The 14,931-nt window shown below is 40.3% G+C and overlaps 1 protein-coding gene across 1 annotated transcript; it reads left to right on the top strand.

The window, feature by feature from the left end:
- Positions 1 to 1,260: 1,260 nt before the first annotated feature.
- On the top strand, positions 1,261 to 10,572 carry LOC114582966 (vomeronasal type-2 receptor 26-like). Its single transcript, XM_077918244.1, has 6 exons — positions 1,261 to 1,454; positions 2,117 to 2,392; positions 3,113 to 3,830; positions 6,072 to 6,206; positions 7,567 to 7,693; positions 9,671 to 10,572. The coding sequence occupies exons 1-6, from the start codon at positions 1,261 to 1,263 to the stop codon at positions 10,570 to 10,572; spliced, it is 2,352 nt and encodes a 783-aa protein (XP_077774370.1).
- The last annotated feature ends 4,359 nt before the right edge of the window (positions 10,573 to 14,931 follow it).

Raw genomic sequence — 14,931 nt, 5'->3', positions numbered from 1 at the left:
AGTAACCAAACAATATGAACAAAAATGAAGTAAATGAGGGGGATGTCAGAGAACTGGACTTTCTGACAAGCAGTGAAAGAGCAGGCACAGAGGAAGAGGGGGGAGAAGCAGTTAGCCACAGGAATTCAACCTTTGTACAGAGAGAGAGAGAGAGAGAGAGAGAGAGAGAGAGAGAAGGAATTCAGCTGCAAGGCTCAGATAGTGACACAGACATAGAAATAGAGAGTGTGCAATCACCCTGAGCGCGTAGACTTATGAGATCAGCCAGGAAGCACAAAAATTACAGGAAGAGGAGGTGGGGGTTTTCCTGTTGAGGGAGAAGGGAGCGGAGATCAGTCCTGGCAACTGTGGCATCGGAGGAAGACTGAAATTAGCGGAGTGGCTTTTTGTTGAACCAATAAATCCTAATTAATTAACTGCCGGAGTCATCTCGTGTGTGTGGGAGAGACCCAAGCCTTACAGGAGAAGTGTTTGCAAAATGTTTATATTAGTCAAAAGTGTATTTAGAACTTGTTCATTAGGATAAATTTGCACTACAATGCTGTTGAATTTTCATGAGGATTTTAAAAAAAATTGCTTCAGAAATGTGCAGAACTGAATTAAAAACGGTAAAACTAAAAAACAGAGATTAACCAAAACTGACAAATCTGTTTATCCCTAGAGGCACATATATATTTTTCCTCCCACATATTTATATTCTCTAGCTCATAGATACCAGTAAATAATTTCTATGACCAAACACTTTTATTTCCTGTCTGACTCCAGAACAAAGCCTTGAATTTTTTATTTCCTTCCCTTGCTGTCCTAAAATTTTCCCCTTATTCATCTAAGTAGAATTAAAAACATCTGTTCAGATGTGACAAATATGTTTGTCCAAAGGGAAGGTAATCACCATTCAAAACTGGAAATTCTCTAGAGAAAACATGTTTGTCACATCTGAATAGAGGTTTTCAAAAGTGTAATTATTTCATATGCTCGTCAAAAACCTTTGTTATGTTACAGTGATCAGTACTAAAACCAATCAGACATTTGTGAATGATGGTACAAATATACCTTTCAGTTGTCAGAGCTGGAATTAGGGACTAGAAGAAGCAAGGATCAACCAAACAATACTTTTCATTTGCACTCCACAGTTCACACACATTAGGTGACTAAACGGCCAAGTACGTCAGGCCATTTTAGTCAGTTTATATGAAATTAGGGCATTTCTGTGTAAATAGAAGGTTTGTATCAAGAATGATTTTATTATTAGTCTTGCTGATGACAGGACTTCCTCATGCAATATGCAAGCCACAGATTGCTAAATGCAATGCCCACAACTCACACATTCCACTTCACAGTTATCATCAGGAAGGAGACCTCATCATTGGTGGCATTGCCTCTCACAGCTTCATCATCTCCAGTCCAATATCCTTCCATGAAGAACCACCACCACCATCATATGATGAGATAAAGTAAGGACATAAAATATTTAACATTAAAATTACAATTCTTTTTGATAAATGGTTATTTAGTGTATAATAAGAATGTTATAAGCATTAGCATACATGTATATGACTGTATGAAATAATATCTTCAAATGGTTTTGATCCTTATCCATTGCTTAAGTACATCCTACTTACAGGATGTGTAAACCAGTGTGGTGTAGTGGTTAAGAGCGGTAGTCTCGTAATCTGGGGAACCGGGTTCGCGTCTCCGCTCCTCCACATGCAGCTGCTGTGTGACCTTGGGCCAGTCACACTTCTGTGAAGTCTCTCAGCTCCACTCACCTCACAGAGTGTTTGTTGTGGGGGAGGAAGGGAAAGGAGAATGTTAGCCGCTTTGAGACTCCTTAAAGGGAGTGAAAGGCGGGATATCAAATCCAAACTCTTCTTCTTCTACTACTACTTTCAACAAGTACCTAACTTAAGCAAGTGCAGGTTATTTCAATTTTTTAATATGATCATCTGATGTTGTTTAGCTCTCTAATCATGCCTAGAAAGCTCCATGATGTGGATTTTGTCAAGAAATGTTTTTGCATCAATAAAGTAATGCATGATACTCATGGAAGCTGTGTGGTGATAATTTTACAAAGTGTGGCCTATGTTTCTGATTCAAAATATCACTTTCTTTGTAGTGTGGTGCCTAAGCATTACCAGCACATTCTGGCCTGGGCATTTGCTGTAAAGGAGATAAATGAAAACCCTCAGATCTTACCCAATACCACTTTGGGGCTCCTTATTTATGACAGCTATTTCAATGCCAAGTGGACGTACCATGCCACAATGCTTCTTATATCTGCCTTGAGCAAGTTTGTCCCCAACTACATATGTGATACTGAGAAAAATCTGATAGCAGCCATTGGGGGACTGGACTCCCAAACTTCGCTTCATGTGGCAGTAGTTTTGGATATGTATAATATTCCACAGGTGGTATCTTCTTTCTTTCTTTCTTTCTTTCTTTCTTTCTTTCTTTCTTTCTTCCTTCCTTCCTTCCTTCCTTCCTTCCTTCCTTCCTTCCTTCCTTCCTTCCTTCCTTCCTTCCTTCTTTCTTTCCCTCTGAGTGAGACAGGATAGGATTTTGTTTGGAAATGGAAATGTGGGCATTTCTAGTGATTAAATGGACCATATAGCTTGTTTAAATATGAGATCTAAGCTAAGGATACATTATTGATGATTTATGAATAAAAAAGGCTAGACCTGGATGAAAAGGAAGAAGTGACAGAGAACAATTGGAGTAAAATAAATTACATTATTAGGAGCAGCTTACAAGAACCGAGGCAAAAAAAAAGTTAAGAAGTGGATCTTTCATGGAGGAAGTTCTGCAGATGCGAGGCAGGTGCAGCAGTTTGACTTTGTAGTAATGCCTCAGTAAATGTTAAAGGCAAGCATATTCATAGGTGAGAAATAATTGATTCATATAGGAACATGTGGTCATGCTTTGAACATTCAAAACTGTATTGTTAAAACAATGTCATTCAAATTCTTTCTCTTCTCTGCCCAAACATTGTTTAGCTCATATATGGTTCTGCTCCAGTGATGAATAGTAAAGTGTCAAGTGCTTCCTTCTACCAGATGGTCCCTAAGGAAGCTCTCCAGTATGAGGGAATTCTCTCTTTGCTTCTACATTTCAGGTGGATGTGGATTGGGGTCAGTGTTATGGAAACCGACAATGGAGAACAATTTGTGCAAAGTATGGTTCCACTTTTTGCCCAGAGTGGTATCTGTTTGGCCTACATAGAAAGAATTCCCAGACCAACGTTAGTCACAGAAATTTTGGAAATGTTTGTCCGGGGGGCAAAAATACGCGACAGAATCATGGACAGCAATGCCAATGTAATAGTGATCCATGGTGAATCTTATTCTTTGACAATTTATAGGTGGTTTGACTATCTATCAGAATTAGAACATGTGGCAAATAAACCCAAAGTATGGATAGCAACAGCCCAGGTGGAGCTCACTTCATTTGTCTATCAGAAGACATGGGATACAGAACTAATCCATGGTTCTCTGTTATTTACAATTCACTCCAATGACCTCCCAGCATTTTCCGAGGCTGTTAAGGACAGAAACCCTTCCAGCGTAACAGGAGATGGATTTATCAAGGACTTTTGGCAACAGGCTTTTGTTTGTGAATTCCCTACAGGTGGGGGCAAGGTGGAGGGAGATATTTGCACTGGGAAGGAGAAGCTGGAGAGCCTTCCTGGACCTTTTTTTGAAATGAGAATGACTAGCCACAGCTATAGCATCTACAATGCTGTCTATGCTGTGGCCCATGCTTTGCATGCTATGTCTATATCCAGAGTCAGATATAGAGGAGGAATGAAGCTTCAGACTCAACAGTGCTGGCAGGTAAGAGACTGAACATCACCTTGTGACTCACTCTTTGTGCTCACACTTTCACCTTCATTCCTCTTGACATTGATTGGAAATGATACCACATAATGTGTTTTCTCTAATTGCCATCTCCAACTTGTAAACCCAAGTTTACTATCATAATGTAAAACTGAATGGATCGGGATCAATTTATGAGTAATTGTGGCATCAACTTCCAGGCTAATTTTTTTTTTAATAGTTTGACTGTATGAAACCAAAACACACTTTTTGAAACAATATCTTTGACATAATCTAACATATTTGATTAGATTTTATAATTAGCAAATCAACAACAAATAAAAAAATAAATCCACTATTTCACGAGTCCACAACAATAAAGAATCTTAATATTATTCTTTTCCTCTTTTAAGCAAACTCTTGAATATTGTTGTGAGGAATAGTATTCTATTCAATAGCATTATGAATTCTAACATGGCCACATCATTTTAAAAACAGATAAATTGGTCAAGGAAATGGCCATGAAACAGCTGCAAGCTTTCTTCAGTGTTCTGAATGTGAGACCCACCAGTGTTTGGGGAAGGCGACAGTTGGGCCCCCAAGCACTGTTGATCCAGTTGGCGGGATCTGCTATTGGAGGTTGAGCAGGGAAGGGGATTTTCACAGGGAGGGGGATTTCCTTACCTTCTGCAGTGCCTCATCCCCAAAACAATCTGAAATATGTTCTGGAGAACTGGATAAGAATCTAGAATTGATTTTGTACCCATGTGCTGGGGATTAGAGAGGGGGAGAGAAATGTCCATAATTGCCTTTGCTGCTTTGGCTCAAAAAAAATATGAATCTAGCCTGCAAGGAACATGGTGCAGCTGCTGCTGCCACCTTGGCAGCAATAGCAGGTGTTGCATTCCTTGGAGCAGAGCTTTCCAAACTGTGTGTTGCAACACATTAATGTGTTGGCTGCAGCATGTAGGTGTGCCATATGAACGTTCCTTGTGCTCCTCCCTGATCAGGAGTGTGTAGATCAAGAGATATGTTGTGTCCCCATACATTTCACTTTTACAATTTATGTATGTGTCCCTATCTCTTATAAGGGGTTAGTTAAACCTCCGGTTTGCTAGTAAAACTGAATTACTGTGTCGCGAAATGATACATGTCTAAAAAGTGTGCCAGCATTAAAGTTTGGAAAGCTCTGCCTTGGAGGCCTCATGGGTGTGCTGGCCTTGCCTCTTAGCAGCTATGCTCTCCTTATGTTGTCTCTTAGGTCAATCATATCTGAAGAGGGGTAGAGTTGATTCTTCTGTTCTTCAAAAATGATTCAATCTCTGGACTCTTCCGCTCTAAATATTCATCAACTGTGGCTTTTCCTCTATCACCTTACTAACTTTTTACACCATATACAGTATGGGGAACCTGTTACGCTCCAGACACAATTGAAGTCCCGCTCTCTTCACTGTCTGCCAGTATGGGCAATGGTTAAGGGTAATGGAGTATAAAATCTGAAAGGCTGCAATTTCCCTCATCTCTAGTATATACTTTCAGTCAGTGCTTTTTTAAAAAAAAAATGTTTAGGGGTACTCTCATTTTCTTACTCATATTGAAATACTGCCTCTCAATGAGGCCAAACTTAGATTCACAAAACATTTAGGGATATGCCTCCCCCTGCATTTCCCCAGAAAAAAGCACTGCTTTCAGTGCCGACTTTAGGTGGAGCTCAACACAGAGATTTGTTCCATAAACTTGCTGGAGTCGGCTGAGTCTGGAGCCAAATCAGGCCTATTCAGAGGGGTCTGTGCATCTGACATCCCTTGTGAAGCAGCAGCCCCTGGGATCAATGCCTCAATGCAACAGCAATGAGATTTATCATGCATGATGGAGGGTGCTCTTTTACAAGAGGCTTCCCTGCAGAAAAGTCACTTTGGAAGAAGCACCCCACAGAATTGATCCCACTCTGCTCACAGAGTGAGGGTAGCAGATGCAACGTGTGCTTCTTTCTGCTCATCTTCCAGCCATACTGGTATGATGGTGATGATGAAAGCATGGGCCAAACTGACTGAGTCCTCTGGATTGAGCTAATGGCAAATATGGGACATGGGCTGTGTCCACCCATAGTATATACATCATTATAATTTTGCTGATTCATGTAGTGCATCCTCCTGCAAACTCTGGGTCGAAAATAGTGAGCACTTATCTACCACTCTTCAGTTTCCAAGATCAAATTACAACCTTTTCTAAACTTTTTTCTTGTCCTTTTCAATCTAGCTCCATCTCTTTCTACGTGGTGTCACATTTAACAACAGTGCTGGAGACAAGATTTTTTTTGACAAGAATGGGGAGTTAACAGCTGGGTTTGATGTTATCAACTGGGTCAAGTCCTCCAACCATTCTTATCATAGAGTAAGAGTTGGAATGATGGATCCCCTGGCTCCCCAGGGTCAAAGGTTTACCATCAATGAGAAGGTCATAACTTGGCCCAGATCATTTAACCAGGTTTGGATGGTCTACCACTATTTTATTAAGGGCTCTTACCTGGTATGCAAAGCTGATTTCATCTGATAGTGGTCGACCCTTGAAAAATACTGAATTTCATCTGTAAAAACAGTTATTAAGGCAAAAAACAACAACCCCAAAGACTTCTGTACTGTTTATGTATTGATCAATATATTCATTAGCAAGAGAATGGAGGAGGATTACCTGCATAGGCAACTCTTTTCCCTTCTTCTTGTAATTTGTGGAACTGCAGTCATTGGATGTTATTCAACTCAGTCAGACTCGAAGCCAATTCATTGATATCAATGGTCTGGTTAGTCTGGATTATGTTCAGTGATTTCAGTGGATCTGCTCTTACTAGGAAGTGTAAAAGCAATATCTATAAATGAAAACACAGCCCCAAATGAGGTCTTCTTTGGCGGGGTGGGATAGATGAACTATTTAAAACTGTCTTTTTCATCTTTGACAGAAGTCTTTGTTATTTGCAGGCATATCATTCCACTCTGAGGGGATGGACCATGCTTAATTTCAGAAGCATATCTACAGTTTATTTCCCCCTAAAGGGGCATCCTTTACTGTTTGAGAGAACGGAGCTTTCTGATATTCCTAAACTTATATAATTAGGATTCAAATGCATAGTGTACAGCAGCTGCAGTGTGCTACGCATTTCCTGGAGGTCAAATCTGCTGCCCCTTTGGATCCTGCCATCTGAAGCAGTGACCTTGTTTTGCCTCATGTATGGGCTGACACTGCCCTTTTCCAAAGCACACTGATTGAAAAAGCCATGATAAATGCATTACCACTCATTAGGAATTAGACCTGTCAGTCACAAAGAGTCTCCCCACCCTGAACCTGTCAGGTGTTCTTCAGAATCCCCCCTCACCACAATTGCTCGTTTTTTGGGAGAAGGGGGGTAGAAATTGTAGCAAGTTTGAGAACAAATGTTTCAGTTTTTGCAGACACAAGGTCTATGCAGAATCATTTTAGAGGCCTCTGCTTCACTTTGGGGTGCTTTGAAGAGATCCTACTTCAGTTCACAAATCCTTTATCTGTCCAAGGGGTTCCCTCAGTTCAGCATTGAGGTTACATGCAAAGTCAGGGCACAGCACTATTAACATTCCCAGCATGTCCAATATTAGAATGGTTGTATAACACATTGAGTAACAGCCCCAAACTTCCTCACAAACAGTGTAAGGGCCCAGTACTTTCAAGTGTCTAAGATCATTATTCTCAAAATAGTCATTGTCCTCTTTCATTTATGGTTTAGGTTCAGCCTCACTCTGTATGTAGTGAGAGCTGCTATCCTGGTTTTAGCAAGAAAGTGAAGGAAGGGGAACCGTTCTGCTGCTATGAATGCATCCCCTGTCCTGAAGGGAAGATTTCAGATAAGAAAGGTAAGAAATATACTCCAACATTCAATGAGTGCATCAGCTGTAAAACATACATATAAAGCAGTGGTGAGGAATCTTTCTAGCCATGTGGACCAGTATTTAATCTCCTTCCACACTAGGGGGAGTTCTTATTAAGATCATAGCAGGGTATTAAAGGGATAATACAGTCAAACCTCAGTTCCCAGACGCCTCCATTATCATACGTTTCAATTTTCGAATGCTGAAAAGTTTTCCCCCTTTTTTCTCCATTGACTTTCGACCGCCCTTGGATCCTCGGATGTCAAATATTTCAGAAGTCGAAGGGTCTTCCAGAACAGATTATGTTTGACAACCGAGGTTTGACTGTACTCACCTTGCACATTATGATCCTGATCATTCACATGAATGAAAGAAATCTTGCAATTTCAAATGACATGTGCAGCATCACATCTAGCTGAGGTCTTGGCTGTGGGAGGGTGTGAATTCTTCTTTGAAGCAAGTAACCTTGAGGCCATTCTCCCCAAATGACATTGACCTGCTCAATACCTGATACAACAGGTGATGTCAGATAAGGGGCAGAATAAATTGTGTTGCCAGTGTACAATTGGGAACCTTAAAGTGGGGCTCACTGTTGCCAAAAAGCAGCTGGTTGGTGGTGAGAGCAAACTATCTGGGATCAGCTGTGCTATGGAATGCCACATGGTGAACTCTGTAGCACAGCTGGTCCAAGCAAAAAGAGAAAGCTTATGTCAGGTCCTATCAGCTGGTCGGCACTGACTTCAAGCTCTATGAGTCTGCCTGCAGTATAGGGGCTTGCATAAAGCTGAACAGGGCTCTTTGAAAGCTTCTTCTTATAAACAGCCCAAGCAAAGAGCCCTTTTCATTTTTCAAAGTTAAGATTAGCCAGCAAAAAAAGTTGACAATTTTGGGTATGAAAATTAATCACCATCTCTTCATCATAGTTATTTGATTGAATCAAAATATATTTAGGGAGTGGTGTTAACATAACTGTCCTGAACAAACCTAGACTGATGAAGACAAGTTAATGACATTTTAGTTCTTTATTAGGAAAGCACTCAGCTCCTAAGGTGCAAAGGATTTACACACTACTTCCTGCTAACTAGCTGTCTAGGCAATCTACCTCTGCATACCTGTGCTCTGTCTCAGACAGTTAATGCAACTGTGTGACCCCATCCCCTATGCTGCCTTCTTCTTCATTAAATTTCTATACTGCCCTTCATTCCAGGATCACAGCACAGTTTACAATATAAAAACACAATAATGCATTCCATAGTAACAAATGAAAACAAAACCCCACAGTATAAAAGGTCATATATTGTTCAATTAGCAAAGGCATGGGAGAGGAGGAATGTTTTTGCCTGGTCCCTAAAGATATGTAACAAAGGTGGCAGGTGAGCCTTCCTAAGGAGAGCATTTGACAAGCAGGGAACTGGCCTCCAGACCTATCACGGAGAAGGGCAGAACACATGACTTCACGATTTCCTACAGCCCTTCCTGAAGATCTTCCTCTGCCTCCTTTTTTCTTGTGTCTGCCTGCCTGGTCTCTTCCTTATGACTCCCCTCTTCCTCCACCCCGGCAGCTGCCTTACAGGTGGAAGAGGACCCAACAAAACACTGTCTCCTTCCTCAGATGATCCTCTTCCTCACCAGCCTCCTCTGCCCCCTCAGACTCCTGTTTGTCGCTGACAATAACTCTATTCTTAATTCAGTCTGTAATTTGAAGAGAGTATGTGGTATTTTACCCTATAAATATGGACCCTGTTACTTCTGTAGTGCAGTTTCACCTGTTTCTTTTTCACTCACCTGTTTCTTTTCATTTTTCTTTTTTTCAGAATGGTTTCATATTTGTTTTTCTATTTATGTATGTATAGTGTTTCTTCTAAAATATTAAGTAGTTTAAGAATGCAATTGAATAAAATTAATATGTATATTCTAATATGTAGAAAAGTTCTGGCATGTTAAAAAGATATTCTCCCACAGATATGAATGACTGTCATGAATGCACAGATGAAAACCACCCAAACAAATATAAGGATTCTTGTGTTCCCAAGGATATAAGCTTCTTGTCTTATGAAGAACCTTTGGGAATCAGTTTAGCATCTTTGGCTCTTTCCTTTTCTTTGATTACGGCTATGGTGCTAGGATTGGTTTTGAGGCATCACAACACTCCCATTGTCAAAGCCAACAACCGGCAGCTCACCTACACTCTTCTTCTCTCCCTCCTCCTCTGCTTCCTTTCTCCATTGCTATTCATTGGACAGCCTCAGAAGGTGACATGTCTCCTCCGACAAGCAGCTTTTGGCATGATCTTCTCAGTGGCTGTTTCCTGTGTCCTAGCAAAAACCATCACAGTGGTTCTAGCTTTCATGGCCACCAAGCCAGGATCCCAGATGAGGAAGTGGGCGGGGAGAAAGCTGGACACTTTCATTGTTTTCCCCTGTTCCCTTATCCAAACAGTTATTTGTTCTATATGGTGGGCAACCACTCCACCATTCCCTGATGTTGACAATAATTCCACACCTGAAGAAATTGTACTGGAATGCAATGAGGGGTCTGTGGCTATGTTCTACTGTGTCTTGGGCTATTTGGGCTTTCAGGCTATTATCAGTTTCATCGTTGCTTTCCTTGCTCAGAAGTTGCCAGACAGTTTCAACGAAGCCAAGTTTATCACATTCAGTTTGCTAGTGTTTTGTAGTGTTTGGTTGTCCTTTGTTCCAAGCTATGTGAGCTCCAAGGGAAAATACATGGTGGCTGTAGAGATATTTGCCATCTTAGCTTCCAGTGCTGGGTTGCTGGTTTGCATATTTTCTCCAAAGTGTTACATAATTATGTTGAAGCCTGAGCTGAACAGCAGGGAACAGTTGATGAAAAGAAAGACTTGAATGTTGTGCCCAAATAATGTGCACTGCTAGTTATCATAGTCTGCAATCCATACGTGTGTGTCCATGACCCCTAAGGTTTGCGAACATTTCTCTCTCAATATAGAATATTTTCGTAGTTGTTGAAACACCATGTAATATAAAAATGGCAAACTTCCATCCCAGAAGTATACAGCAACACAGAAATGAGGATCAGAGTAGGTTTAAATGGTAGAATGATGACTGCTTTTAAAACATTATGAGGAGTGAAGCAATGTTGCATTCTTGCTCCCATGGTTTTTACTGATATAGTATACACCCCCTCTTTAGTAATTAGGATCAGAATTTTCCCAGCCTTGATTAGATGATTTAGTGGTTTTCTTTATTCTCTGATTCTGTCTCAAAAATCTTTTGGAGATCTCATCCGAAGATCTCAGGGCAGTTCATAAGACGGTTCCTGGATCAGCAGGCTATAGAAGAAACTCTTTCATTTAGATACCTGGGTGTTCTCTTTGATGAAACCCTCCCTTGGAAGTGTCATATGGATGCAGTTAAAGTAAAGACACAGAAAACCATTGGGGCATTAATGAAGTTATGCTACAATAATGGAGGGCAGCTAATTGAACCTGCCTTAAAGATATTTGGCAGCAAAATGCTTACCCAAATGTTCTATGGCATTGAAATCTGGGGCTCTGAATAGAACTTCATTATGTATTGTTTTGGAAACAATGCAGAATAATTACTCTCTACCATCAGGAATAGCAGCAGGTAATCTGAGTGGCCAACAATCAAAGCAAGAGAGGGCTATGCTCTGTTAAAAGTATGTTAAAAATGCTACTATGCCTCTTGAGCTTTTTCCTGCTCTGTGCTATTACAAACAGATATATGTGATGGGGAGTAAAGGAATGGGAGGGTTGCTATAAACCTTGAACAGTAGAGGAGGTGACAAAATTATTTGGTCTACTTCTCACAGTTGGCCAACATGCTCAAGCTTTCTAGTGAATTGAAATTCAACTCTCAGTTCAATTATTTATTTACTTTATTTCTTAATTTTCTATACCACCCTTCATTCAATGATCACAGGACAGTTTTCAGTATAATTATGCAGTTCTCCAGATTTTTTGATACAGCTTCTATACAAAAAATGGGCGTCTCTAGTTGCACACCTCACCTCTGCCCACAGTGCACAGCAGCTAGGGCCCACATTGTCTTGCCAGCCCTTAGGGGAATTCCCCAGCTGGCAGAATCTAGGAATCTCCACCCAAATACTGTCTTCAGAAGGGCAGAGCCTTGCCAGCCGGATGGGCATTAGCTGTTGGCCATGTCTGGTCAGTCAGCAATGCATAAAAGTTGGCTACTCCTACCTTCTGCAGTACAGATATTTGACATAAAAGATGCAGACAAAATGTGCATTTTATGGATGAATGTATTGAAAAATATTTTATAATTAAATGTTTCAGATTTTACATAAAACTGTGTATTAAAGACATTCAATTTAAATTGGATTTTTTTATGAAGCTGCTAAAAATATGTAAATACATACAATGAGTTGGAATGGAACAATAACTGAGCAAGAGTGATTATTATTCAATTTCTAACCCATGCTTCATCAGCAACAAGTATGTTCCTGTTCTCTGTCGCATACCACAGTACTGTAATTTGTGATGACATTCTCTTTCTGTGGATAATTCTAAATAGATATATTCCTGTCTTGGGTGGGAGAAAATGTTCACCTGTGAAAAACAAATTTTCTTCTGCAATTCCACAGGGAATCTTCAAACCTGGATCTGGTGATTGTCTTTCCTTTAATTATCAAAAGAGCTGTAATTATTTTGCTGCTTGTAAAAAACAAAACAAAACTGAGGTGTTTTAGTGACCACTTGCTAAATGAGTAGCAAATACTGTGAAATATAAATATACCTAATACCATTTAGAAATAAGAAAAGGAACAAAGAAGATTTATACTCCTGTCTTTAAGCCTATCAGTACACTGAATGAATGCTCAAATCAAATTGTGACCATAGAGACTCTTATATTGCAATCCTATACATGCCTACTCAGAGGTAAGCCGTATTGAGTTCAATGAGACCTACTCCCAAGAAAGTATGTATAGGATTGCAGCCTTAATATTCAGCTACAGATGCGGGGGGGGGGGGGAGAATAAAAACGTTTATCAAATGAAGATTTGTATTTGGATTCTAGGATGGTCCTATTAGTGCTGGTGGTGCTGGTTCTGCTTCCTCACATGGCATGCAAGGCTCATAATATTCAATGCAGGGTTCATTTTCCTCACCCTCCATTTGACAAGTATCATCAGTCAGGAGACCTCATCATTGGTGTTATTGCTTCCCAGAGCTTCATTGTCTCCAGTTCACTAACCTTCAGTACAGAACCTCCACCAGTATTATCTGATGAGCTTACGTAAGGATTTCTAAAAAAAAATATTTAATTTTTTTATTTAAAAAACTAACACCCTGCTATTTTTTTAATTCCACAAAACAGTATAGTAAAGGCAGTAAAACTGCATTATAAAACCAGTAAGAGGTAAAAACAGGAATTCTGAACTAACAGGATCCAATCTCATGGGTTGGGAAGAGCCTAGGCAGAATGATAACAAGACATCCGAAGCAACTAATAGATGGTGCCTTTTTTATGACAGATGATTTTTTTGTATGATTGTTGTTGTTTAGTCATTTAGTCGTGTCCGACTCTTCGTGACCCCATGGACCAGAGCACATCAGGCACTCCTGTCTTCCACTGCCTCCCACAGTTTGGTCAAACTCATGCTGGTAGCTTTGAAAACACTGTCCAATCATCTCGTCCTCTGTCGTCCCCTTCTTCTTGTGCCCTCAATCTTTCCCAACATTAGGGTCTTTTCCAGGGAGTCTTCTCTTCTCATGAGGTGGCCAAAGTATTGGAGCCTCAGCTTCACAATCTGTCCTTCCAGTGAGCACTCAGGGCTGATTTTGTATAATACAGTGCCACAAGTAACCTATGTGACCTATGTGGTCTGAAAGGTCTGTTCGGGGGCAGGCACTCATTCAGGTAACCTGGTCCCCAGTTGGTCTGGGCTTATATGGTGGTTAAGTAGCTGATTGACAAGCTGTAGTAGTACCCTTGCTATTTTCCTTCCTTCATTCCCTTGTGTTACCCAAGTAATCACTTTGAGAGTTCCTGATCCGGAGACGTGACTTATTGGATTGGACAGAAGAAAATGTTGGTGCAATTGAGGGTGCTGCTGAAAAAGAGGTGTACTTTCGCCTGCTGTTTCTTGTTCATTTGTCCACCGCTTTCTGTGTCACATGAAGGGTATTCTGACATTACCTGGTACCTGGATACAAGTAATCCATGCAGGTATTAAAAATTACCATCCACAACTGTCTGCTGAAAAAGAGAGTGTTCTGCTCACATGTCCTCCTGCATTCTTTCCAACTGGCTTTGATCACAGTTTTCATTCTATTTTTTCCTGTGGTTATTCTATGTCATCATACATCTTCATCCCTGTCTTCACTCATGAATTTCTTTTCTTTTTTTCTTGACACAGTAGCACAGCAAATATTAAAACACAAAATACACCACCAAAACATTGGGTTGTGGCCAACTTGGTTATACTCAGAGTATGCTCATTGAAATCACTGGACTTAATTAACCGTGCCCATTCATTTTAATGGGTCTGTCCTAAGTATAATGTAACTGGATGCAACTCATACATTCTTAATGATATCTGGGAATAATCAGGGCTTTTTTCCAGCTGAAACTCACCAGAACTCAGTTCTGACATCTCTCAAGTGGGCATCATTGCCAGTATAAGAGAACAAGGGAGGTGTTCATGGTGAGTTCCGGCAGCTCTTTTTCTAGAAAAATAGCACTGGGCATAATCAAACTCATTCTTCTTGGAACTTCCAAAGAGTATTTAGCATTACAAAAAATACCAAGTGCATTCAGTTCCCACCCTGTGAAGAATTAGAAATTCACAACACAACCCTACCCATGTTCACTGAGAATCTCAAGTGCGTCTCACTGACAAATACATGTGAATTCTATTTCAGCCTAAATACTGTATTTTGGATCATAACAGCATCCTTTTAATATTTCTTCGATTTACTAAAGGTGTTTCTCATCAGCAGGACTCTCACACAAATGTACAGATGAACTGGATACTCACAATAGTCTACAGGCCAGTACAATTTACTCCTAGCAACAATAAATCTCCAAGCACTGAGGTGCAGGTTTCTGTAACCTTGATACCCACAACCTGCCTTTTAACGGGGCCATCTGACAGCAAAAGACGAGCTCAATTTGTAGTTCATTTTGTTTCACATTTCACATTTTCTGTGAACTATGTTTTGTAGATACAGCAATGAGTTTCAATATCATCATTTC

Source organism: Podarcis muralis, chromosome 13 (assembly GCF_964188315.1).
Source record: "Podarcis muralis chromosome 13, rPodMur119.hap1.1, whole genome shotgun sequence".
Classification (NCBI taxonomy): domain Eukaryota; kingdom Metazoa; phylum Chordata; class Lepidosauria; order Squamata; family Lacertidae; genus Podarcis; species Podarcis muralis.
This window is presented reverse-complemented; position numbering and strand designations above follow the sequence as displayed.